This window comes from Solea senegalensis, linkage group LG7, assembly GCF_019176455.1.
Source record: "Solea senegalensis isolate Sse05_10M linkage group LG7, IFAPA_SoseM_1, whole genome shotgun sequence".
In the NCBI taxonomy this organism is placed as follows: Eukaryota; Metazoa; Chordata; class Actinopteri; order Pleuronectiformes; family Soleidae; genus Solea; species Solea senegalensis.
Genome location: NC_058027.1, coordinates 23,915,353 through 23,942,180, shown reverse-complemented (window position 1 = coordinate 23,942,180; position 26,828 = coordinate 23,915,353). Strand labels below are relative to the sequence as shown.

The 26,828-nt window shown below is 38.9% G+C and overlaps 2 protein-coding genes across 2 annotated transcripts in view; both read left to right on the top strand.

The window, feature by feature from the left end:
• Nucleotides 1–1,123: 1,123 nt before the first annotated feature.
• Nucleotides 1,124–8,937, top strand: gatm (glycine amidinotransferase (L-arginine:glycine amidinotransferase)). Its single transcript, XM_044029553.1, has 9 exons — nucleotides 1,124–1,300; nucleotides 2,042–2,248; nucleotides 3,092–3,287; nucleotides 4,199–4,389; nucleotides 5,102–5,239; nucleotides 5,424–5,588; nucleotides 6,220–6,283; nucleotides 6,378–6,494; nucleotides 7,159–8,937. Exons 1-9 carry the CDS (start codon nucleotides 1,232–1,234, stop codon nucleotides 7,269–7,271), a joined length of 1,260 nt encoding a protein of 419 aa, XP_043885488.1. The 5' UTR covers nucleotides 1,124–1,231; the 3' UTR covers nucleotides 7,272–8,937.
• A 9,694-nt stretch (nucleotides 8,938–18,631) lies between these two features.
• pde8a (phosphodiesterase 8A) overlaps nucleotides 18,632–26,828 on the top strand; it is a 61,747-nt gene continuing 53,550 nt past the window's right edge. Inside the window, exon 1 of the mRNA XM_044029816.1 lies at nucleotides 18,632–20,389. Within this exon, the coding sequence (XP_043885751.1) occupies nucleotides 20,237–20,389 (153 nt within the window). The 5' untranslated portion in view covers nucleotides 18,632–20,236. The remainder of the gene's footprint in view (nucleotides 20,390–26,828) is intronic.

The window sequence follows — 26,828 nt, the reverse complement described above, 5'->3', positions numbered from 1 at the left end:
TTATTCTGCAGTGTTGAGGAAGCAGCCTTCATTGTTCAGGAAATAATCAATAATGTGTCGATTTTCTTTAATAAAACTGTCCTTGAAGCTTCAAATGAACTTTCCTCATCATTTCAGTAGCAGACATTTGGCTTTATAAGTTTCTATTCACTGTTTTCACCATTAATCGTCGTTTATGGTTCATAAAATGTGTAAAAAATATTGATCAACCTGGAAATGATGTCTTGTTTTTGGTCCACAAATACAACGTGATTCAGTTGGAAAGATTTCTATGTCAAATGCAGCAAAGTGTCCTCTGTACCTAATAATGTGGCTGGTGGGTGAACTGCTAGGGTTGCAGTGGTTGTTCGACTATTAAAGAAATCATTATAACTGAATCTTTGTTGGTTTGTGGACAAAAACATTTGAGAACATCGTCATGTAGAGGTTTTGGGAAAGACAGATTGTTATTTTCCAAACAAATACTCTTGTATGCAACTTGTTCCTCAGTATTTAACAGTTCTTCTTCTTCTTCTTCTTCTTCTTCTTCTTCTTATTATTATTATTAGCATTTATGATTCCCAAATGAATCAAATATTTTGATAATTGATGAATCGGTTTGACTGTTTCTTTTTCAATCTTTAAAACAAGTTTATCTGATTTTCAGCTGCTTAAATATGAATATTTACTGTTTTTTTTTTGTTTGTTTGTTTGTTTTTTGCTCCATTTGACAAAGAAATCATTAAAACTCAATCATGTTTTGGTTGGTGACATTTGGTAACATCATTGTGTTGCGGGTTTTTGTTGAATTACCCATATTCTCAGTGTTTAACAGTTCTTATTTCACTTTAAACTTATTCTGATTCCAGTCACATTTGCATGGAACACCAACAGAACAGTGTGGCCTGACACTTTGTCTGTCTTTCTTTCATTCTTTCTTTCTTTCTTTCTTTCTTTTCTTTTTTAAGGAGTTCTCCTCGGAAACTTTGCAAAGCTGCAGCCCAGTCGATAAGAATGTGCTGGCGTCAGGAGGGGCTGGCTTTTTCCGAATTGCCTTTTCTCGAGTCACGTTGCTGCACAACCTCGAGGGCCACCAATGGCGTCAGAGACACGTAGGAGCCGCCGCTATAAAGGCTGAGCCGCGCGCCGAGGCGTCTTCGTTCACAAGCGAAAAAACTGACCCGTGGATCCTGCGCCAGCGCCGCCACAGCCGCGTGAATTTCACCGACACACTCACAAATTTCACCGGACAATGCTGCGAGTCAGGTGTCTGAGAGGAGGTAGCAGGGGGGCCGAGGCCGCCCATCTGATCGGAGCCATGGTTGGTATCATTATGGTGGTGGTTTTTTAATGCATTTTCGTTCCTTTTTTTTTTTTAATGCATTTTCATTCATTCATTAAAAAAAAGCACATCTCAACCAATGGGAATAAAGCAAAAAAAAAAAAAAGCTCACTAGGCTACACTTTTATTTAATGGTTAACAGAATAGAATGCAATAAAGTGATATTCCATTCATGTATTCGTTCATTTTTACGCATTTTGGGGAGGGGCAATCCAATCCAAAAAGCAATTTATTAAAACTCTCGAGTTTGCTGTGGATTAAAAAAAATGAACATGTAAAAGAGGAGAGAAAGAGAAAAACATTTCAGTTTTTTATTAATGGCACAGTGGCTTTTTTCCCACCCATTGGTCCCCACTGAGTGACAGTGGACAGCTGTTTGGCACAGATGCAGCTCCCAAACTCATTGACACTGGAGCTGCTCACTCAGCACATGCATGCAGCCAAGAAGAAGCCTATCTGTGGAGATAAAGCCGCTGCTCCTTACTTTTAACACATGTACTTTGGCATCAAACCAACCCTGACAGCGCTCGGTCACTAAGGTCACTGTACTTTACCTGACAGATGCCAGGTCTATCACTTTTCATTTCACTTTTTCAGTACAAAAGAAGAAAAAAAAGTGTGCTACTGTGTTTCCTCTAAAGGTGAAGAATTGTCATGCAAAAAGAAAAGCCTTGTTGTTACAAGTCTTTTCCTTCCTGTGCCCCCCTCTCCTCTCCTCAGCTCGGCCGGGCAGTGACTGGATGGGTGCAGAGAGTGTCTCAGAGCACTTCAAGTGCTGCAGCTGCAGTTGAAGAGGAACATGTTACTGGTTCTGCACAGCAGGAGGAGTGTCCCGTCTGCTGCTTCAATGAATGGGACCCTCTGGAGGAAGTGATCGTGGGTCGTGCCGAAAACGCCCGCGTGCCTCCCTTCACTGTGGAAGTGAAAGTAAGCGATGACATGAGATGACGCGTGCAGATCAGTGGCTGGGTGTTGGTTTTTGATGCCACTTTTAATACATTTGTTTCAGCAAAAAAAAAAGCCGTACCTGACCCGATTATCATTCTTCAGTAGAATTTTCTGCACTTTTATTTATTCCGTGCACTTTGGTTCTTCTTGACCTCTAAAAAAAAAAACCCAACACTTTAGGGCGGCAAATTTAATCTCAGAAAAAAAGTCAAAATTCTAAGACAATCTGAGATTAGTGTCAGAAACTTTAAAGTTTTTTTTCTTGGAATTCTGACTTTTAACCTCAGAATTCTGACTTTTTGTGAGTTAAGTCAGAACTCTCATTTTAATCTCAGAAAGCACTTTCTTGTAGAATTCTCACTTTTAACCTCATTAACATTTCTGACTTTAATCTTTAATCTCAGACTTTTTTGTGACCCTAAACTCTGCCATGGAATCGACATTTTGATAATTAAGTGTTTTTTGCTCAAATTTTCAGCTTCTTAAAACAGGAATATTTTCTGGTTTCTTTGCTCCATATAACAAAAAAGTCATTTCTTTGTTTGTGGACAAAATAAGACATTTGAGAACATCATCATTGTGTACCAAAATCAATCGATTATGAAATGAATCTTTAGTTGCAGCCCTGCACATTTTAAACTCCATCTTCCTCTTCACCTATCGGGAATTAGTTCCGTCTCTGAACGCTGACTTCCTTGTCCAAAGTTCGGTTGATACCACAAAGGAAGTGAAGTTCCATACCCAGCCCTCCTGCAGTGGAATGTTTGCCAGTGGGATTAGTGAGATTATACTCATGTTGTCCTGTCACGAACCCCTCAACAGGCCAACACATATGAGAAGAACTGGGGCTTCTTCCAGAAGTATGGGGGCCAAGCTTTTCCTGAGGACCACTTGAAAAAAGCTGTTGCTGAGATTGAAGAAATGTGCAATATCCTGCGCCACGAGGGCGTCAATGTGAGGAGGCCAGAGCACATCGACTGGTCCCAGGAGTACAAAACTCCAGACTTTACATCTTCAGGTAAATAGATGAGTGACTCAACTTTAAAGTTACGCACAAAATGTGGCTTGAAGTATGAAAAACAGAGGGTTCCTCCGTTCACGTTTTGTTTCTATCGTAAAGTTTCTGATCCAAAAGTAATGTACACATGTGTGCACATCAATAAAGGAAATGTCCAAAATGACAAGTGAATACACAGATTAAAAGTCTCCAGTGACTCTAAAGAATTTTAAAAGGGCATCAAGCTAAGACAGCTTGAGACTCTGCTGAAGCTCATTCCAGGTTGAGGGGACAAAGTATGAAAAAACCTTTATACACTCTGTATATAACACTACTAAAATGTATTTAGGGGCAGTATATTCAATTAATGCAAATAAACTCTTCTAAATTCTTCTACACACAGGAACCTAAAGTACAATTCTGTGGTGTTTTTCTTCATTTGTTTCTCTTTCGACCGCTCTGCGACACAGAAAATACAAAATACTGTAATTTGTAATGCAAATGCACAAATTACAGTATAGTAACTGGTTACTTTTCAGAGATCAGAAAGATGTGATTCACCTCAGCCGGCTTTCGTACTGTTCCCTTGTTAATGCGTCAATTATCCTGATCCTTTAATAGGACCCGATAAGATAAGATAACACCGTTTATGGCCTCTCACAAGGAAATATGTAACATCCATGACATCACAACACAGTGCAAAGATCTGCAGAGGCTGCAAACTCAAAATGACCTGAACCTCTAGGCTAAAAAACACCTTTTTGATTCAAAATTCATCTGTAAATAACACAAACAGTCAAAAAACATTAAATCAAAACTAGTTTGAGACCTCTGCTGGAGACCATGTGCATAATCATACGCTGAATTTGTATGTGTTTCCTGTCATGGCCCACCACACTCACTGATAGGGTGTGTTGTTGAATCTTTTGCAGGTCTGTATTCCGCCATGCCCAGAGACATCCTCTTAGTCGTGGGGAATGAAATCATCGAGGCTCCCATGGCCTGGAGGTCCCGCTTCTTTGAGTACAGGGCCTACAGACCCTTAATCAAGGAATACTTCAGAAAAGGTGCTAAATGGACCACAGCTCCCAAACCAACCATGGCTGATGAGCTGTATGATCAGGTGAGGCCCTGGCTAGAACCTTGTCCTGGGGTAAAGAATTATGGCGAAAAGTCTAAAAATGTGGTTAGAAAGAGCAGGTTCCTGCTGTGAGGCTGCAGTATCACCGATAAGAAAAAGAGGGCGACAGAGAGCAGGGCTGTAGCTAAACCAGCGCTGTGTTTTGTTTACAGTTTGGCAATAAACTGTGACCAAAATTGTGATGATTATGTCATGAAAAAGTAGTTTCTTATCGGAGAATATTCTGACAAACAGCAAAGTTCACCTGCTTTGGTCCCCACTAAACTGCGTAATTGCGCATGTGTGTGTGATTGTGGTGCCAGGAGAGGACAGAGGACAGATGTCCTCTTGGGGACTAAAGCAGGTGAACGTGGTTTTCGTTTTGATGAACAGGAAGTTTGATACTGATACCCGTTTCTATATATTCATATTTTTGTTTAAATAAAGACTTTCATGGACTTTGGTCCCCACTAAACTGCGTAATTGCGCATGTGTGTGTGATTGTGGTGCCAGGAGAGGACAGAGGACAGATGTCCTCTTGGGGACTAAAGCAGGTGAACGTGGTTTTCGTTTTGATGAACAGGAAGTTTGATACTGATACCCGTTTCTATATATTCATATTTTTGTTTAAATAAAGACTTTCATGGACTTTGGTCCCCACTAAAGCCTATAAGTCTGGTGGTGGTGTAAATAATGGTTGCTTGGTGTCATCCAGGATTACCCCATTCGCACAGTGGAGGACAGACACAAGCTGGCTGCCCAGGGGAAGTTTGTAACCACGGAGCACGAGCCGTGCTTCGACGCCGCTGATTTCATTCGAGCTGGGAAGGACATTTTTGTCCAGAGGAGTCAGGTAAACTCTTTTCAGATCTTTCGTTCTTACACAACAGGTTGCTGCTGAGCTGACATGAGCAGAGCAAAAGGCAATGTGCAGAACGACAGATTAGATAAAGCACGAATTGTGAATCTACCGTTTACTTACAGTAGATAGAGAGGCAGAATGTCACCTTTCATGTGTTTTGTTGTTTTCCTTCCAGGTTACAAATTTTATGGGAATTGAATGGATGCGTCGCCATCTGGGCCCAGACTACAAGATCCACATCATCTCATTCAAGGATCCTAACCCCATGCACATCGACGCCACATTTAACATCATCGGGCCAGGACTGGTGCTGTCAAACCCTGACCGTCCCTGTCACCAGGTACATTTGCTTTCCCTCTGCACGACGCTCCAGAAAATCCCCCAGCTCTGGATAATCCACTGCGAGTGAATGGGCAATACCATTTTTACTGATATCGATATCACAACCTTAAATTTCTACCTACAATATCAGTTTGATACAGTCTTCCTCCTCTTTTATATGAAATTTACTTTTAATCATATAATGTGGACCCCCAAGGTATAACCAGCCATTTCAAAAATGTGTACTTTAAATGCTTTGTGAAGTATTTATATGACATTTATGATATATGGCTCATATTGGATTTCACTTGGATAAAAGTTCTTTTAGTAGTCGATTAACTACAGATGAATCAAATAATTATTGCAAATAATCATTAAGTATTACTGCAGTGATTGGCAACAAAATGTGACCAGATAATCAACAGCTATTGACGCTCTTTCTTACGTAATTAGCTCTTTATCTCATCAAACTAACTCAGATAAAGTGAATTTTCTTTAACAGACTCTTTGAAAACCTGGTTCAAATTTTGTGATACATTCTAAGTAGCACATCTGGAGACAACGTAGTATGTCTAAAAATGGCTAAATAATTTATAAACACCAGAAAGTTCCTCACGTTCTCCACTCCTTTCTCTCTTTCTTAACCTCAGATTGAAATGTTCAAGAAGGCCGGCTGGACTGTTGTGAAACCTCCGACACCTCTGATGCCTGATGGTGGGTAATAATGACATGCAAATGTAGTTTCCCTCTGTCGCATTTTCTGGAACGTTTCTCAAAATATGGACATTCTCTGTCTTCGGCTGTGCAGACCATCCACTGTGGATGTCCTCCAAATGGCTGTCCATGAACGTCCTGATGTTGGACGAGAAGCGAGTCATGGTCGAAGAGAAAGAAACCACCATTCAGAAAATGTTTGAGAATCTCGGTGAGTTTCGGTTTCAGTACGAGAGGTTTTTCCCGCTTCTGTTTTCTGGCCAGAGAAACCACCATACCCGATATTTTCACGATATTTAGGTTGCGATATATCACAATATTTAGGTTGCAATATTATCACGATATTTAGGTTTTGGTGTCACGATATTTAGGTCACAATATTATCACAATATTTAGGTCGCAATGTTATCACAATATTTAGGTCGCAATGTTATCACAATATTTAGGTTGCGATATTATCACTATATTTATGTTGCGATATTATCACTATATTTATGTTGCGATTTTATCACGATATTTAGGTTTTGATATTATGGCGATATTTAGGTAGATCGTGATATTATCGCGATATTTAGGTAGGTCATGATATCACAATATTTAGGTTGCGATGTTATCACAATATTTAGGTCGCGATATTATCACCATATTTAGGTTGTGATATTATCTTGATATTTAGGTAGGTTATGACATTATCACAATATTTATGTTGCAATATTATCAAGATATTAAGGTTGCGATATTATCATGATATTTAGGTAGGTCATGATATTATCACGATATTTAGGTTGCGATATTATCCCGCGACCCCTAAATGAGGCCCCCATTTCGTGTAATAATGTATTAATGTTTGTTTTTTTTGGTGTTTTTTTGCGCAGGTATTGAGACCATAAAGGTGAGCATTCGCTATGCCAACTCACTGGGTGGTGGCTTCCACTGCTGGACATCCGATGTCCGCCGCCGTGGTACCCTGCAGTCCTACTTCCACTAGCCTTTGCCAGAAATAGGCAGTTTTTATTGAGCTTTAAAGATTAAAGCCTCTGTTCAGATTTGTTAAAAAAAAAAAACTAAAAAAAACCACTGTCGATTTTATTGTCAGTCAGTTTCCTGGGCCACATAAACAGACTGTATATAAAAATAAACTTAACTTAAACTTAATGGTTTGGTAAAATTCACACATGAAACCTGGCTTTAATTGAATCTAATTAAAGGATGATAGTAGCTATCAATCACACTCACATATGCTGTGATTTGTCGTCCTCTAAATTCAAACGTAAGTTGCAGAATTGACTTAACTCCTCATTTAAAATGTGTCGTGATGTCAGTGAGACGTTCAAACCGACTTCTTTTTGCGAGCTGCAGAGGAGTCGCCCCCTGGTGGCTCACGTTTTCACTTTTATATACAGTCTGTGGCTACGTGTCGTTCTTTGTGATACAACAGTTTGCTTCAACAAAGGTTTCATAAACCTGTAAAGTAAAAATAAGTATGTACATTTGCAATTTATGTGTTTTGGTGTCACCTGCTGCGATTTGAAGGACAGCGTTTTTGTCAAGCATGTGTGACAAGCGTGTGACAGGTGGCGCCTGATTGGGTCTTAATGTTTCTCAGTCCTGGTCCTCGGGACCGAGTCTGCTCTCCGTGTTTTAGATGTTTCCCCTGCTCCAACACACCTGATTCAAATGAGCTCGTTAATGAGCTGACTATTTGAATCAGGTGTGTTGGAGCAGGGGAAACTTCTGGAACACACAGAGCGGGGGGATGGAGTGGGGAAACGCTGTTCTAAATGAACGTGCACGAGTCGTTTTTGATGTGACATCGCTGTGCATCCCAGTGCCTTTGCAAACAGCTTTGATCAGAATATTTACATTTATTTCAGTCCATAATCTCAATATTAACTGCATTTCTGGCCTGGCTATTGTGAAGCTGTGAAGGTGTTTTCTGTTTTTTTTATGGCGACTTTTAACACGACGCAAACGTCATAACTTTTGAGGACAAGGTACAATTTGGTATGTGAGTGTCATCGAACTAGGGCACAGGAGTGTCAAACATCATAATAATATCCTTTTAAACCACTAGGTGTCAGGTTTCTTTTATTTTTTTTATATAAAGGAATGTATAAAAGTTGTTACGTACCTCATTAATCAATATTAATTTCTTACTGTTGGTATATTATTTTGTAAAGTTTTTAATCGAATGAACAGACAAAGTTCTATTTATATATTTTCATACTCTTTACTTTATTGGATTGTCCCAACAATTGGTGTTTTTATATATATATTTACTTTAAAAAAGTGCGCGGTCCATATCAGATGTCGTATACTGTACCTTCCGCCTCTGCTGTGTTCTTCTATTGCAAATCTGGGCCAGTTATATGCTGCGTGTCATCATCACTGAACTGCTTGGCTGCTTTTGTGTGCAAAGCAAAAAGAAAAAAATAATGTCTTAAAGAATGGAGACTTAAAGAATGTTTGTTTGTTTTTTTTTGATTCCTTTGCTGCATGTACAGTTGGATGTTTACTGTACCTCTTGAAGGCTACCTTGATGTTCATTTTTGAGTAACAATGAATTCAAGTTGTGGCTCAGCAGAGGGACGAGAGTGGTGTTTTGTATCATGCAACATTATTAAATGTGATTAAAAGACAAAAGGAAAGAAAGAGTTGTGTTTATTTATGTTGGTGTAAAAGTTGCATATTCTCACCATTTAAAAGTAAATTGATGTCAAAATGCAGTAAATGAATAGATGTTAATGTACCAACAAAAGTAATAGTACTCATTCCTAGTGTTATACTTATCTTGTACAATAAAGTGATGCATTATTTACATAACATTAACAGGATTAAACACTCAGATACTGTTTTTTCAGCAGTAAAAATACCAGAAATTGTATTATTTGGGGCTGAAATTTGGTATAAAATACATACAAATCTAAATATTCTATTTCTACTCTTCAGCTGTTGTATTTCAAGTATTATTAAGCATAATATTAAGTCATCAGCTTTTTGTTAACTCCAATTACTTTTAAAACACTAATTTAATATTATTTATTTTCATTTTAGCTTATTAAAAACGCTTCCGTCATGTTGCCAGTTCTGATACTGTTCCGTATTCCACAAAATGTTTGTTGTCTAATCTAGAGAGATTATAATATATTCTCTATTAATAGAGAATATTTTGTATTACAGTATTTGGTGTATATATCTACACACATACACACATATATATATATATATATATATATATATATATCTATATATAGATATAGATATATATACATATACATATCTAGGTATTTACATCTGGATCTGATACACAACACAGAAGATAGCACCTTCTGTTTGAACCCACCCGTTATTCATGTGAGCAAAAGAATTGGATCATGTGACTGACAGGTGTGTTGTGTTGCCCAGGTGTGTCCTATTACATTGTTTATTCAAACAATAAGTAGTTTCACATTGGGTAGGCTAGGTTTTGCATGTGCAGACTGCATTCAGAAGTGGAACCGACATGAAAACCAGAGAGCGGTCTATGGGTGAAAAACAAGCAATTGTGAATTTGACAGAAGATGGGATTAAATCAGTCAGAGCCATTTCTGGTGAGAACAAAGATGAACTTTTACCAGAGTGATGGAAAGGCTGAAGTTTGGAGAGAGAAGTGATCTGCTCATGATCCCAAACACACAATCTGTGAATCATGGTGGAGCTAATGTCATGGCTGTATTTTAACGTTTAAGGTGATAATGGTGCAATATTTTCTCAGGTGCTACTCAGGTGACAGATAAATGTAGTGGCGTGGAAACATAAAGTCGCCTGTGGACGTGAGCAGCAGATTTCCTGTCAAAGCTTCAGCGTGTAAACATTAACCCGGGCTGTGATGTGTCACTGACAGATTATGTGGCTCCATATGTTTGCATTACCTGTGTTTAAGGTGAAGGTCGCGTCTTCACGGTGAGTAAAAATCTGTGTCCTACTCCTTATCTTTTTTTCCTTTTTATTAAAGGGTGGTTTAACTTGACAGAAACACAGTAAGTGGGTGTGGGGCAGTGTAGGGCTTTTATTCTCTCTGAAGGAAGTGACTTTGACATCGACTTTTTGGTCATTTTTCTTTGTTTTTCCTCTGCTGTTGTGGAAAACGGTAAAAAAATAAAATAAATTACTGGTGAAAAGTATTTTAAGAGAATGACGGTGTCCAGTTCTCACATGAACCATTAGAAGATGATCACTGGTGCTTCTTTTTATTTTAAAATATCTTTCATTTGATGACCCAGAATTAGGATGTATCTAATTAACTTTTTATCAAAATAAACCCTTTAATGTTTGTCTGGTCATCTGCTGCCATCTAGTGGTCATATCAACACAATACCACCTAATATCACATCAATTGATTTGATTCTCTGTAGGTTTTTAAAGGTTTTGTTTCTGTTCTACATTTACATATTCAGTTGTTCTGAATTTAAAGGGTCATATTTTATAATTATGTAGCATGATAATTTTTATTTTAATTCTGATGGAGAATTTAGAATTTGGGGATTTATATCGTGTTCTCAATTTAATTCTGATTCATTGATTAACTGAATTTGAATGTAAGATTTCAGCATATTAGTTACTAGTTACATATTAGTTACAGTTAGATATTGTTACTAACTGTTTTTTTTGTTTTTTGTTTTTTTTAAGGAATAAAACCAGTTCCTCTGACTTTTCAGCTTCTTAAATGTGAATATTTTAACATAGAATTCATGGAAAATTAAAAAAATGTTTGTGTGGACAAAACAAGACATTTGACTTCAGGGCCACCGTAGTACAACAGTTATCATTGTTGTGTTTTATTCTTCTTCTTCTTCTTGTTTCCGTTAACGAAATGAAGCAGACCCATGAAGCACTTTATAGGCTAGCGTCAGTGATTTGAATTTGAATAAAAATGTTATGCTTTTTTTATGCTAAAATATAATTGTTATTGTGATCCATGAATTTTCAAATTTACTGTTTTACAAAAAAACCGTAAAGCACATTATTTCTTGATTAATATGTCACATGATAGTTATTTACTTGCATTACAGAACAGAAAATGGTTTTTTTTTAGTGGTGGAATGTTATGATTTAATTCATTTCTGACTTCTCAGAGAAGAAACCCATGTAGTGAGCCAGTTTCAAATTTGTGTATAAAACAATTTCAGTTATTTGCCAAATAAATAACAATAAAATGTTTAGTTTTTGAAAGCTTTCTTGTGTTTTTATGACAGGTGGTCTAATAAAATGTGTTGAGCACTGAGGATACAGATAAGGGAAGAGTCAAAGTCTCCACCTCTGTCCTGAAACCACACTGAGAGGTGGACTGAGATCACATACTGTTTAAAATAGAACTGATTGCATTCGCTAACTATATAAGCAGCATATCATTGAATAAAGTGAGGTTGAATGGGAAACTTTGTCCACTCATGTGAAAAGGTTTACGCAACTTTAGTCCAAAAAGGCGTCGACGTGTACTGTTGAGAATCTACACAGCTGACTCTTCACATGTCACTGAAGGATTTGTCAATTGTCTTCTTTCTTTTCTTGTTGGAACAACAGGAAGTTGGATTAATGTTTGATACACTGGAGTTCATTTAAGCTATGACTACGAGGACTATGAAAAGCCACATTCATTCAGGGCCCCCACGTGCTGTTGACCCTGAGCATAAAAGGATCTTGAGTTCATTCATATCAGTCAAAGGTTTTTTTTCACGCTCACGCCCTCTCCTTGTGTTGTACACGGCGTCCTTTAAACCCGTCTCCTGTAAGCTCGAAGGACGCCGTCTCGTTGGACTGAGGCCAGGAGCCGAGCAGAGATAACTGCGAGCACAGTGTGTGCAGACCCTACGTGACACAGATGCACCGCGGGGGTGCTGAGAAAAATGATTAAGAAATAGAAGTTTTCAGTGTTTTTTTGTGTCGAATTTCAGTGAGAAGTTTGACTTTAAAAATGAAAGCCTGGCTGATTTGTGTGTGTGTGTTATTGTGTGATTTTAACTGTATGTGTGTGTGTGTGTGTATACTGTATCTGTGTGAGGACCTTTTTGACCTTTAAAGGCCTGTAATGTAGTCGTATTGCAGGCAATAAAATAATTAGTGAATTCATTATCTACAATTTTCTTTTTTTGATAAGTTTTTGATAACTTGTTAAAAATAAAGCTTCAATTTAATTCCACACGTGGCTTCCCTGATACTTTTAGATAGGGGATGTAACAGAGAGAGAGATATCTGTAAATGATTAAAGTCTTTTTTTTATATTTTCTCTTTAAAACAGCAGCACTTTTATTTTGAAATCATTTTTTGATTTTATTGTCCTCCTCCTATATATACACATACAATTATTTATTTATTATCATTTTTGCATTCGCCTTATATTGTTTGTTTCTTTGTAACACTTTGCTTTGACAATGCAAACATATGTTTCCCACGTCAGTAAAGCTGAAGACTGAAATTGAAATTGAATTGAAAATTGAGGTAAAGAGAGAGAGAGTGACTCATTTGGCGCCCCCTGGTGGAAACAAAGACAAAGGTCACAGTGTCAGGAATTAATCTGGAATGCGGGATGTCATGAGTTTGATGAAGTTTTCTGTTCTTAACTCCACCTCATATTCAATTGATCACATTATTATTGTTATAATTGATCATATCCAGAGAAACGTGAACTGATGCTATATAGTGAGAGTATACACTATTTTTACCAGAGGACACTTTAAATATAGATTTACTGTGATATTTGCTGCACAGCATTCACACCTGATGTAGTGATTTCTATTAACAGCCATTTTAAGTTGGTATAAAAAACAGTTATAAAAATGCACCTGACTGATTTTGAGTATATATATGTATATGTTATACAGACAATAGGTCACAAATGAGAGAAGAGCGAATATGACAATTAATAATGCTGCTAGTGTAATAAAGATGAACGTATGAATCATAAGTCTTCTTTTGATATATTTATTCAGCACTTCACTTTTCTTTGTGCCGTTCTTGTTCCGTCAAAGCAGTAAATCATGCACTTGCTCGTGATGTGGTTTCCTTTGCCCAGACCAGAGCAACTTAACAGTGAAATGATTTGTTGTAATTCTGTGAATCCAGGTCATCTGGTCGTCTCCTGTGGTTACAACATTAATAACCATGTCATATCACAGAAAAACACCATCAGTTCATTTTCTGTGATAGGACACAGTTGTACTGAACATTTACAGCCATTTCTGCAGAAAGCTCTGTGTAGCCTTTAGTCTGCTGGAGCTCACTGTTCTCACAGATACACTCTTAACCCTTAACCATCACAACTAAATCCCTAATCCCTAACCCTAACCCGAAAACCAGGTCTTAACCCCCAAAAAGCCCTTTGAAAATGTGTGGAGCGGCCAAAATGTCCTCACTCCATATGGTTTACATGGTTTTTGGTCCTCACACCTAAACCTAAAGTGCCTAACCTTAACCCTTACCCTAAATCCAGGTCTTAAACCTAAAAAAATGCCCTTTAAACTTGTGAAGATCGGCCAAAATGTCCTCACTTTCCCAAAATGTCCTCACTTTCCCAAAATGTCCTCACTTTCCCAAAATGTCCTCACTCCGGGGGACATTTTGTTTGATGTTTTTGGTCCTCACAAAGCCACAAATACAAGAATACACACACAAAAACTTGTTTTTTATTTCTTTGTGAAGACACATCGTTGACATAATGTATCCCCCATAACCCCTTACCCTTAAAGGCCATCAAGTGCCTAAGCCTTACCTTAAATCCAGGTCTTAACCCTGAAAAAGCCCTTTAAAGTCGTGAGGACTGATACAAATACAAGAACACACACACAAACTTGGTTTTATATCTTAGTGAGGATCATCATTAACATACAGTAATGCATTCCCGAGCCCCTTTCCCTTACCGTAGCCATCACAACTAAGTGCCTAACTTAAACCCTTACCCTAACCGAAATCCAATTCTAAACCCCAAAACCAGGTCTTAACTCTGAAAAGGAACTTTAAAGTTGTGTGGCCCAGAAAAAATGTCCCCACATTTTTGAATCCTCACAAAGACATAAATACAAGCACACACACACACACACACACACAGGACAAGGCTCCATTGGACACACATTAAAGGGGAATTCCAGTTGTTTTTAACATACACTGTAGGTCAGTTGTCAACAGCTCTGATGTTATCAGACTGTCTTTAAGGTGGAAAAGTACAGAATCATAGCTAGATCTGTGCAGCACTGAGGATAAAGTACAGGTGTTCACATGGGTCAGAGGTCTGTAGTGTAGACTTATAGGTGTGTTGAGTAAAAAGAAGGCAGATCTGGACCATAAAACTCTTTTGGAGGCAGTCACAGTGTATACTCTCATTAAAACATACAAAAAAGCCCCTAAATAAAGGAAATCATCAAAATAAGATAATATAAATAAGGAGGCAAACAGCACAATACATGTGAATCACATGAGATTAGAGGTCAGGGGAGATTAGAGGTCAGGGGAGGTAGACCTAACAAAAGAGGCATGAAATGCTGAGTCATAACTCTGAGATAGTATGACTCAGCATCTCTATATAGCTATCACTTAGTGTCTCACAATTATGACTCAGCATCTCATAATTATGACTTAGCATCTCATAATTAAGATTGAATATCTCTTAATTATGACTCAACTTCTCATAATTATGATGGGTGTGCTGGAAGTGGGGAAAAAGGGGGTTCCATGCATCAACTTGTTGGTGGAGAATTCACTTGTAGAGTTTTGCTTTATTATTTATTTACTAGTCTGCTTCACGGTTTATTTTTTTCTTAACACAGTTGCCATCGTTCACTTATATATAGAATGTACAGTGTTCACAGTAAAGATCATGAGACCTGCAGTGCAGATGGTGTCAGTGACGACAATCCTCTGTCATGTGATCAGACACCCTATTCGACAACAGATGATGCATATATATATATATAACTGCATAGACCAACACTCATGCAGAAACAGGATTGTTTAACCATTAAAATATTTAAATATAAAGGCTAAGCAGAGTGCTTACTGTTTTTTAAAGTTCATCAGAGAGTCACCTAACATGCGCTGACATAGTTCGGTTTGTTCGTAAATGCATTTGTCGCCGTGTCAGCTGAAAGTCGTGAGCTGTAATATTCAACAGTCAAAGCTCATGACACAAAAAAACAAAGTGAACTCCATTGAATTTGAGTCTCAATTAGACCATTTGTATTATTAACAGAAATAAGAATAATGTCCAACATTTAACGTTTCCTCTTTTGTGACAATCTAACAATCATGCCTCTGTGTATTTGTTCTTACATACATTTCCCCTGGGTTTTAGACAGATCGGGTTCATTCTTAATGTGCAAAGTTGTAAATTACATTATTAATATCGTTATGTATGTTTGTGACCAGGTCTGAACAAGGGCCTTACCACGTGGAGTTTGCATGTTCTCCCCTGTCTGTTGCGTGGGTTTTCTCCGGGTTCTCCGGTTTCCTTGCACAGTCCAAAAACATGCAGATTGGGGGATTAGGCAAATTGGACACTCTAAATTGATGGATGGTTGTTTATGTTGATCTGTCCGCCTATCAGCCTAAGTCAGCTGAGATTGGCACAGCACCCCCTCCACGACTCTCATGTCGAGGATAAAGAGGTAGAAGATGGCTGGATGGATGGATAGATGGATTTCGCCCTATGTCAGCGAATTGGCTCCCTCATGTGGAGGAAAAAGCAGTGGTTCTCGAACCTTTTTTTTTACAAAGTACCACCTGAGGAAAATATTGAGCTGTCAAAATTACACCATTATCACCAACGTGAAACTACAGTGGTGCAAATTTAGGCCTGAGCAAAGTCAACTATGGACTTTTCACAGGAGGCAGATTTATTCCCAATATCATTAGACATTATTATTATGACATTAGATTAAGATGGGACTCTAATTGTTATTATTTAATTTATTTAATTGTTCTTTGTTTCATTTTCTTCGTATACACAAAGAACAGTATTATTGATTTTCCTCCAAGTACCACCAGAGGAAGCGTGCGTACCACTGTTGGAACACCTCCCACAGAATGAGAACCATGGCTGTTGTTTACAAAGTGCTCTGACAGACCAAGTTGAGGAAATTATGGAGCCAAACAACTTTACAAGACAATATTCTAATAAAATGAGTGATAAACTGATCCAAAGTATCCGGCCTGCTGTATAAATTGTGGTTTTAAGCTTCTTTATGGGCAGAGAGTGACAGACACATGTATTACGCAATGCATGTAACTTACTATCAAAGAAAATGATATTATTGTAGTAATTATTGTGCACACACACCCTTTCTTGGTAATGAAGGTACGCATGGCTTTTGTAGTCGCTGTGCTTCCCCGATCGTACGTCATTCTTTAAAACAACATGTCACAACTTTGGAACCCTGCTGTTCAAATGTGCCAATTCCTGGGCTGAATTACATACACAGACTCGTGTGGCTACCTCACTGCTCCACCCAATGTAATGGCTTAAACAATCATTGTTGTTGAATTACTGCCCGGCCCTTTGTCCGCGTAAAAGCAGCCAGTGGAAAAAATAAATGTTTAAGTTGATTTATGGAGGTTTAGCGGAGGAAGCACTTGTTTTTTGTTCACTCAAATAATGACACCATGTTACTTGAAAAGTCGGTTCTTTATTTAACTCGTGTAATTCAACTGTTTACAGGAGACACCCAAGCCGTTTACTCAGCTTACTGCTTACACACACACACACACACACACGCACACACACCTTAACTCAAATACGCCCGGAGACAGACACAAAGATCTGAACAAGCAAACGCCAAATTGCTCTTATCATTGCATCTCTCATACTCGTATGCATCAATAACTTTTATCTTTTTGACATTGTTTAACTCACTTTATGAGTTGAAATGAAAGTTAACTTAAAGAGAGATTATGAAACAGCCTTATACTTGTTTCGTGGCAGAGCAGATGGGCAGGTGTGTTGTTGAATTTACTCAGTGAGTCTCTCTCTGGTTGGCAGATGACGGTTTGTTCTCTGGGTTGAGCTGGTGATTTAGGAGATGGAGCGTGAGGTGTGTGTTGTAATTGCTCTGCTGCGTCAGATGTCACCATGCAGCAAATGTTGACTGTACATAGAGCATGAGACAATATGAACATTGAACATCTGTAAGTGTAGAATATGCTTGCATTGTTTTTACCTTGTTAAACATAATTTGGTTCAAAAAAGTACTTAAATGTTGTAATACTATAAATCGTGTTGCCAATTTAAAACAAACACGCAATTTGCATGAACAAACAATGTATATGTTTCAAAAACATATTAATAATATAACGAAAATCATTATTTAAGTCACTGTAACACATGTTACAAATGTTACAAAACATTTTTATGATCTTTATAAAAACATAACTTGTGGTTACTATCTTAACAAAAACACAACTTTTGTGACCAAAACTGCCACAAACGATATTTTTAAAGCTATTGTCACAAAAATGTCTTTACAAAAAGCAACATTACCTAAACATTTTAAAGTCACAAAAATATTTTATTATTACTAGCTATACAATATAATTATGTACAAAAAAAAGGTTCAAACATTGTTGCAAAATGTTACTAGCTGCTACTTGGGTTACAAAAATACTGTGGTTATGTTTACTATCTTTACGATAATGACTTCCATGACCAAAACAACAAAAAACTTTTTATGGCTATTAAAAAGCATTATGTCACAAAAAAAGTTTAAAAAAAGTTCTAATGTGGCAAAACCTTACTGTATATGTTAAAAAAACATTTGACTTTTTTTATTATGTCACAGAAATAGTTACAAAATGTTGTAATGCTACCAAAACATGTCGCTAACTTGCTAACAAAAACATTTTATGACAATACAACTTGCTAATGTAACTAAAAAAACATGATTTTCATAAACAAAATGGCACATTGTTACAAAAAAATAAGATTAAGTATTCAAAAACGTATTGCTAATCTAAATAAAAACCATGTTACTATCTTTAAAAACAACAACAACATAACGTATGTGACCAAAACTTATTTTAAAGTAACAAAAATATTTTTACAGGTTTTACAAAAACCTTGGCGTAACAATAAATGTTACAAAAACCTATTTTTTAAATGAATGTTTTAACGAAAGTCACAGTCGAATGAATAACGTTCCATGAAAGGCTTCTTCTGGAACCTTCTTTCCTCCGCATTCGCTCCAGGACATAGTCGAGTGTCCGTGTGTCCGTGTTCCAGTGTTCGCGCAGCAGAAGAAACAGCTCCCACAGCTTCTTCTTCTTTTTTTTTTCCCCTTCTTCTTTTCCTGCTTTCAAAGTTCCCACAGAAAAGTGAGGACCACCCAGCGGCGCCGAGCGCGACGCTGATTAGCTGCGCGCAGCTCATTTGCATTAACGTCAGTAAAGGCTGTAGGTCAATCCTTGCGGGTGCTTTTATTGGATGTGCCGCTGTCAAGCAGTGCCGAAGAATTGGAAGGGCAAACGCCAGAAAAGGCAGAGGGGAAAAGACAAACATACAGGAAAAAAAATCAGCATTATGTAGCGCAGCTCTGTCTTTCCTTCTGTCTGTCTTTCTTTCTTTTTTTCTTTAACCTCCACCCTCGTCAACCTGAAATAATCCCGCCGTCCCTGATCCCGGAGCCGAAACTTGCGGACACGGAGAGAGAGAGGTCTTGTTTTTCTTTCTTTCTTTCTTTTTTCTGTCTTTTTCTTTGGGGTAGGGGGTTAGATTTTTCTTCCTTCTGTGGTGGCACCTCCACACATCACAGCCTGTCAGCCTCTACATCCCCCCTTTTTTTTCTCCCTGTCTTCGCCAGAAATGAAAGGAAACCGACGGCGGAGCTTGGAAACGTTGTAGCCAATTGCACCCGGGTTTGGAGCTCTCGCATGAGGCGGATCATCCTCCGCCGGGCGGCGGATGAAGCCTGAATGGAGACTCTGCAGCAGCGAGCCATCCGCGGACACTTCTCCCCCCCTCCCCTGCTTCCTAAACCGGTGACTCGGGCCTGATAAATGGAGCGTTCCCTCGGCGTACACGGCGTTATGTTCCGCGCAGGGTGTTTGACAGCGGCCGGGAGAAGAAGAAGAAGCCTCTGCAGTGAGAATATTTCACCCTGTTGATGATGAACCGCTCAGGACTGGAGCAAAGTGTCGTGAGAACCGCTTCATGGCTCGTGTCTTCAGCTGAAGTGGACACACACTGTTAGAGACAACACAGAATAAAAGCATTATTATTTTTGCCCCCCCTTTTTTTTTAATGGCTCCGTAGCCATTTGGACGCAGAAATGGATAAAACTATTGCATGAGGCAGGCGTTGGTGTTGGTGGTGGAGGAGGAGGGGGGACGACTGCATGGTTGTCTTTCCAGGCCTTGTACTTGATAACAGTTGAAGTTGAGGGAGAGAAAATGCAATGAGAAAATGGTCAATGTGGTACGAAGGAGAAGAAGAAGAAGGAGTGAGGGACAAACTGAACCATGTGGATGTGAGCTGCTCAGCTGAGGAATAACGGAATCCAAGAGTTTTATCCCAACGATAAGACAAGGCAGCTGCAGTTGGATTAAAAAAAAAAGAAAGAAAGAAAAGAAAGAAACTCTCCAATTAACTTTACGTGAAAAAGAAAGAAAACAAAACAGTGGGAGGAAATCAGCTTCCTGGTGAGGGGAAGATATATTGTTCATGCCTTCTTGTGTTGGAGCATTTGAAGAACCTGCGTTGCTGTGGCCTAGATGACACATACACATGTATTTATATTTAAAATTTAAAAAAAGAAAAGAAAGAGAGCTATGACACATTAGGTGGCAGAGTTGACCTTTCACATGTGCTAATGACACTTGGTGTGTAGCCTCAACATAAAAGCACTTGTGCAAAAAGAAGAGGAAGAAGAAGAAAAGAGACAACAACAACAACAACAAAAAAGAAAGAGAGAGAGAAAGGCTGAAGTGGGTTGAAGCATGGGCTGTGCTTCAAGTATTCATATCTCTGATAGGGTGGTCTACCACAGTGGAAAAGAGTCCGAGGATTCCCACTCACCCCAGCAGACTAATACCACTCAGCATCAAGGAAATCCTGCCTCGGGACTGCCCCTCAAACCCCCGAGCTGCAAGGTGAGAGATAACAAAACACACGTATTCATTCCCTTTACAGACACACAAACACTGGGTGAACTTTTTTAAGCGGAATATTCAACGAAATTGTATTTATTTAAATGACAACATTTGTCAGATAAGAAGTCAAGGCCCGGTGAGGTCACTGTACATCCGAGTAACAGTCGTGTGTTTGCTGATTTATTGTTTTGTTGTTAAATTTTGCTTTGAGCCGCTCGCCGCGCTTTTGTTCATTGAGAGGAATTAGGCCATGACACACAGACTCAGTGGGAGGTCGCGGGGTCACGGGCCTCGACACTAACCTGCGGTATTGTTTCTCTTTTGTTGTATGTGAGGTTGAAATGAGCATTTCGTGTGCACATGTGGTGTCAGGGCTGCAACAACTAATTGATTAGTAATTGACGACTAATTTAATCGCCAGCTATTTCCAGAACCCGTCAGGTGATTTCAGCTTGACTGTAAATTTGTAAATATCCTTCTTCTTCTTCTTTTTTTTTTTTTTTTAAACTGTTTCTGGAGCAAAACAACAAAAAATAATCAACAATTGAATTAATTGTCACTCTTAAAGCTTCTGTATGTAACTTCTGGGGAATTTTGTTGTTGGGTCTTTGTGAATTCAGGATTTAAAACGATCAGAGCTGACTGTGGGAGCGCTTGTGCGTATACGGTGGCAGCGCAGAGGCGGGTGGGGACGAGAAGTGCGTATTTCAGGTGGAATGACTGGGTGCGTTTCAATCGCATTCACCTTTTGAACATTTTGTTGTTTTCAGTCAAACTCCCAACGCTCCGACTTTACACGCGCGACATTGATACGGCCTCCGTCTGTCTTGACAGTAAAGGAATCACTTCCTGTGTGAGGCGTGGGAGTGTCACCGGTCAACACGGGGTGTTCTTATTTAATCCTAAGTTTCTACCGTGATGGGAGAGGAGCTGCGTCTAATCTAATGTCGCTCCACCAGTGTGTGAGGAAGAGGGAATAAATCTGCCTCCCGTGAAAAGTAGCTGACTTTGCTCGGCTTAAATTTACACCACTGTGTTTTAACGTTGGCGATAATAACATGAAGTTTTACTTCCAGAGCTCAATATTTTCTCAGGTGGTTCTTGGTGTGAAAAGTTTGAGAAACCGCACTCGAGCTTTAGGGGCTTTAAGGTTTTATCGGGTTTTTATCGGCACAGAAGTGGAGTTTTTTGAGCTCTGAAACACTTTATTTATTTATTTATTTTAATGGCTCCCAAATCGTAGCTTCATCTTCGTTGTTGTCGTCTTTGGTAACTTTGATTTTCTTTCGCTGACCCCGGCTTGTTTCTGCGATTGTATTAGAAGAGAAAGAGTAGCCAGTGTGCAATGCCGTGTTTAAGGGAAACCTTTTTAAAAACCTAGATAAAGTTAATCATCCGCTATTTTCATAGTCACATCATCGGTTTGAGTGTGTGTGCGATATCAGTTTGTCAAATGCGTAAAATAGAGCTCCAACTAACGATTGTTTTCATGAACCATTAATCGAGTTATTGGTTAGTCCATAAAAAGTCAGAAAACGTTAAAAAAGTTCGTCAGTGTTTGTCAAATCGGGAAATGATGATGTTCTCGTTTTTGTCCACAAACCAAAATGATTGTTTTTAATGATTTCTTTGTTTATATGGAGCAAAGAAATGAAGAATACATTCACATTTAAGAAGCTGAAACAATTATTTTAATCATGACAAAAGCTTCAAACCCGTTAACCGATTATCAACATAGTTGACGATTTAGTAATCGATTAATCGAGTAATTGTTTCAGCACTTGTGTAAAATAAATATCGTTTTCTTGTGCGGATAAAACAACGTTGGGGAAACGCAGATTTTCAACTGCTCGATTAATGAAGAAAACAATAGAAAAATGAATCGACTATGATGAAAAAACATGGTAATGTGCGTATGAGTGACGAGAAGAGACGTTTGTCTTTTACAATTCTCTGAACTTTGACCTCAGTTTGCAGTCTGATGACCTGGATCCATTCAGTGTTTAATTCAAGAAATGTAATATTTAACATAAAAGGAGAGGGCGTTGAGGACTTAAAAAAGCACACAACCACAAAATGTGCTTTTCCTGCTCACACGCGGCTGAATTGGTTTCTAATGAAGATGATTGCTGATTATTGGACGTATTTGGACGTATTTATTTTTAGCGTCGAAGGCTACACGTGCACATGAAGAAGAATATTATCACTGCTGAAGGCAGATATGTGGTATTTTTGATGTGCAAATTATGCAATGTGAGACTTTGTCTCACGTCAAAATATTCTAATTCCAGCCATATTGATTTGGAATGTTGATAAAACATGATGATGAGCACTTGCATTGATAGTTATTTGTGATATAATGTCAGAAGTGTTTTTAAATAGTTGTTTTCACATTTCACATTATATGCGTTGTTGTTCTTCTTTTTACACCTTACAGCTGTGGTGAAGCACATATTCATACAAATACATATATCACTTGCTCAGAATGATTTTATATCACTTTTTTTTTAACTCACATTAAAATACATGGCGTTGTTTTCTGATAGAAGGGTAAGAAATCAAAGGAAAGGTATCGCGGTTTTTACTTTTAACTTATTTTCATTTCTCCATTTAATAAGCGAAACTATTCAGTCACAGAACTCTTCGCTGTGGAAGAAATGAAGTTTGAATATCAAGCGTTTTTCAAAATCCAAAATTCAAGCACCTTTCAGGCCTTGAAATATACTTTATTGTGAACCTTTTGTCATATACAGCCCTAGTCTGTATGCACATGTCAGTCTCAGAGGACATTTTTGTGAATTTAGTGGTATACTCGTGTGTGTGTGTGTGTGTGTGTGTGTGTGATGGCTATTTGAGCGACTCTGTCAAGCTGAATTTTGTGGTATCCAAGTATCCGCAGACGCAGTGAGGAGTCAGTGTGACAGATGCCCTCGTGTCAAAACGCCCACTGTGCCTTTGATTGAGTTTGTGTTGTGATTGAGTTAGACTAACGCTCCCTGCAGCTGGAAAATGCTTAATCCCTGTCCTGTGCGGTGTCATCTTTAACGCGCTTGTCCCCGGTGATTGGTGTGGTTTAAGTTGACCATAATGCACAGGAGGAGTGATGGACACTCACCGGCCACTTTATTAGGTACACGCGAGGCCTAATAGAGTGGGGGTTTTCTGCTGCTGCTGCTGCTGTAGCACACCTGCTTCACATGTTTGACGCTTTCATGCACGTGGTTATTTGTGTTGTGCTGTGGTCAGAACACACCTTTTTAAAAGCACATGTATAGTCCAGACATACTGTAGGGTGTTTTGAGTCGATCATGTTGTAGCGTTTGCTGTGTCGTCGTGATTGATCTGGGACAACTCGCGTTCTCATGAATCGCTGACTATTTTGATTTGATCTTTTAATCAGTTTGAGTGTCTTTTTAGAATTAAGACCGGCGCTCTGATTTTTATTTTTTTTCCCCCTCCATTATACAAATAAAAAAATCATTAAAACTGAATCATTTAGGTTTGTTCAGAGAATTAGACTTTTGAGAACACCATCATTTCAAGGTTTGGGAAACACCGATTGACATTTTCTGACATTTTATGGACCAAACAACTTGATTTATTGAGCCCTGCTAATGTTACACGTTCCATCATGTCAGTGACTTTGACCAATAGGAGCGCCTTAAATTCTGCTTGAGGGATTGCTCGTCCTCTGTCCTCTGTCCTGTCCTGTCTAGCCCCGCCCCATGGTCCAGCCCCTCCTCCTCTTTGCGCTGTCACGTCCTGAGTGATGCGCGGTCGTGTCTGTGAATCACGTCACGGCACCAAATGTGTGGCTCTGTGTTCCCCCTGAATTGACCTCAAAATTAGGTGAAATTCAGATTACCAGATTACACCACATTGCATGGCTGTGAACTCCCTGGAAAATACACGATACTGTTTGCGATACTACAGGGTTTAGGTTTTCTGCTAAAACCATTGCAGCGTCATTGAACTGCGACTGTTTATTGTTTGTGCTTCTGCTGACTCGGCACCATATTTCATCAAATTGGTTAAGAGAGAGACATCTTAACATTTCCAGAATAATTGTGCCATTCTCTTAAATAACACTGTTAACATGACGGCACCGTCAGTCCTGCCAACCGTCACTTCTGATTGTCAAACCAGACTTGTCACTTACGCGTCCGTATGTGGCCTTCACTCTGATTTATACGCGGACATGTGGCCATGAAACACGAGCGAGAAGGAGAAACAGTCACATCAGAGTCCGTGTTGCTTTGTGCCGGACGCTGACGTCACCTCGAGCTAAATCTCACACGTGAATTTGCTGCGGCGGCTTCAATTTCCAACAGTTCTCCTGCTTTGATACCAAGTGGCCTCACAAATGTGACATTTCTCCCTGTCGTTCATGATGATGCGTGCAAGAAGAGGATAACATTGTCATGTTGACACGTCAGGTGTGATCTGCATTGAATCATATTTGTACAATAGGTCCTGTAGCCTCGTCTTGAACCAGTGTGACTGTTCTCCTCTGACCTGTGGCATCACAAAGAGATTATGGTTGTCTCAAAAGTGAGAGGATTTACTGCTGTTCTGTCTCAGTAATGGTTATAAATAGTAATATTTTCCCAAAATGCTGTAAAAGTAAGTCTTAGCTTAGTTTATTTTATTAGATAAAGTTTTATAATGATTTATTCATTATCACATATCACATATTCAAGAATTGAAAAGATAAAATATAAGTTCCTTGACAAAAAACAACAATCAGTGTTTCCCCAGTGAGAATGTTGTCTTAGTGTCTTAATCTATTCAAAATATTCACAAACATTATTAGTGAATATTGTCTTTATTTTGTCTTTATGTGCGTGTTGCGCATGCATTTGTCACACGCAGCAGCTGCAGCTCGACTTAAACTTTATTCCTCCTTACACTTGGACACAGACAGCGAGACGGGGAGAGAGAACGTGTGTGCGCGTGTGCGTTTACAGCGTGAGAAAGATCCGACAGAAGTTTGGGGGTGTGATGTGAGTCTTTGTCAAGGGTACGATACCATCTGGGCTGCTCTGGTGATGATAAAGCTCAAGTACAAGGTCCTATGATAGTGGGCATTTCTCCCTCTCTGTCTCTGTGTGTGTGTGTGTGTGTGTCTCACTGTGTGTGTGTGTGTGTGTGTGTGTGTGTGTGGCCAAACACAACACATTTTATCTGGCCTTGACATTTCCAGTCTGATTGCCCCCCACTCAAGGAAACGCTCTCAGCACTCTTTCCCCTTGAACAGCGAACGTAAAATCAGTTTTACTGTTACCTCTCACACACTACATGGTTTACATAGCATTTAGAGTAAAAGGCTGCGTGTCTGAATCCTCTCTTTTAAAGTTAAAGTTAGTTAAAACTCTTGCGACTCAAAGTCATGCTCGTACACCCCATACACTATGTTGGGAGTCGAATTACTGTTGCACTCACACGAGGGATGGGCGAGCCTTTTTGTTTGGCGATACAAATCAGTATAATGTAATGTGACTATTGGTAATTGTATTGAAAATAAACAAAACTGGAGCTAAATGCTTGTGTGTTTGCAGAAGTGATGAAATCCTGCGTTAATTTCACCAGCTATGATTTTTCTAACCTCTATCTCAGGCTTCTTCAATGATTTAGATTAGATGTTTTAAATGTTTTAAATGTAAATGTCGGCTCATCAGCATGTAATGTAATGTAATGTAATGTGATGTAATGAACAACGATAACCTGTCTCTCCAGTCTACACTGCAGTGCAATTATACATCATATTTTTTATAAAGTTGTATAAACAATATAAATAGATAATAGAATAGGAATAGGAATAATAGGAATAATAATTGAAATACGATAAATGAATAAAATAAGAGTAGTAATGAAAAACCTGGACCATAACAGCAGCAGACCTGGATACTCTGAGCCGGTAAACCTTCTTTCTGTGAGGCAACAATGCAAACCGCTGCAGCACTGTGCAACCCACACACTTTATTCAATAAATCAATTCTCTAAAGTTAGTACTCGTACTCTGGGACAAGGACAGACGTCCAACTGAAAGGCACAGTGGAGCTCAACGTCAACAACTAAGTGTAAAGTGTAAAAAAAAAAAAAGAGGGCAGTAAAAGGTGCTAAGATTATTAGTATCTGGAGAGTAATATCACTGCGCTGGCTGCCTGATTCTGGCCTCGTCTGTGTGCATTAACATAAGTGGTGGAATCAGTCAGCCGTACCTCAGACACCCCCCCCCCACCGAAGCACCCGCCCGCCCACCCCCACCCCTCCATTAAACCCTCCCATCCCCTGAAGTGACAAGTTACACAAGGTTGCTTTTCTAAGCTAAAGCCTCTGCAGGGAAACACTCGGTCTAACTGTTGCTCAAGTTCTGCAGCGCACAACTCCAAAAGTCTCTCAACCAAAAGACACACACACTACACTCACATGTGATGCA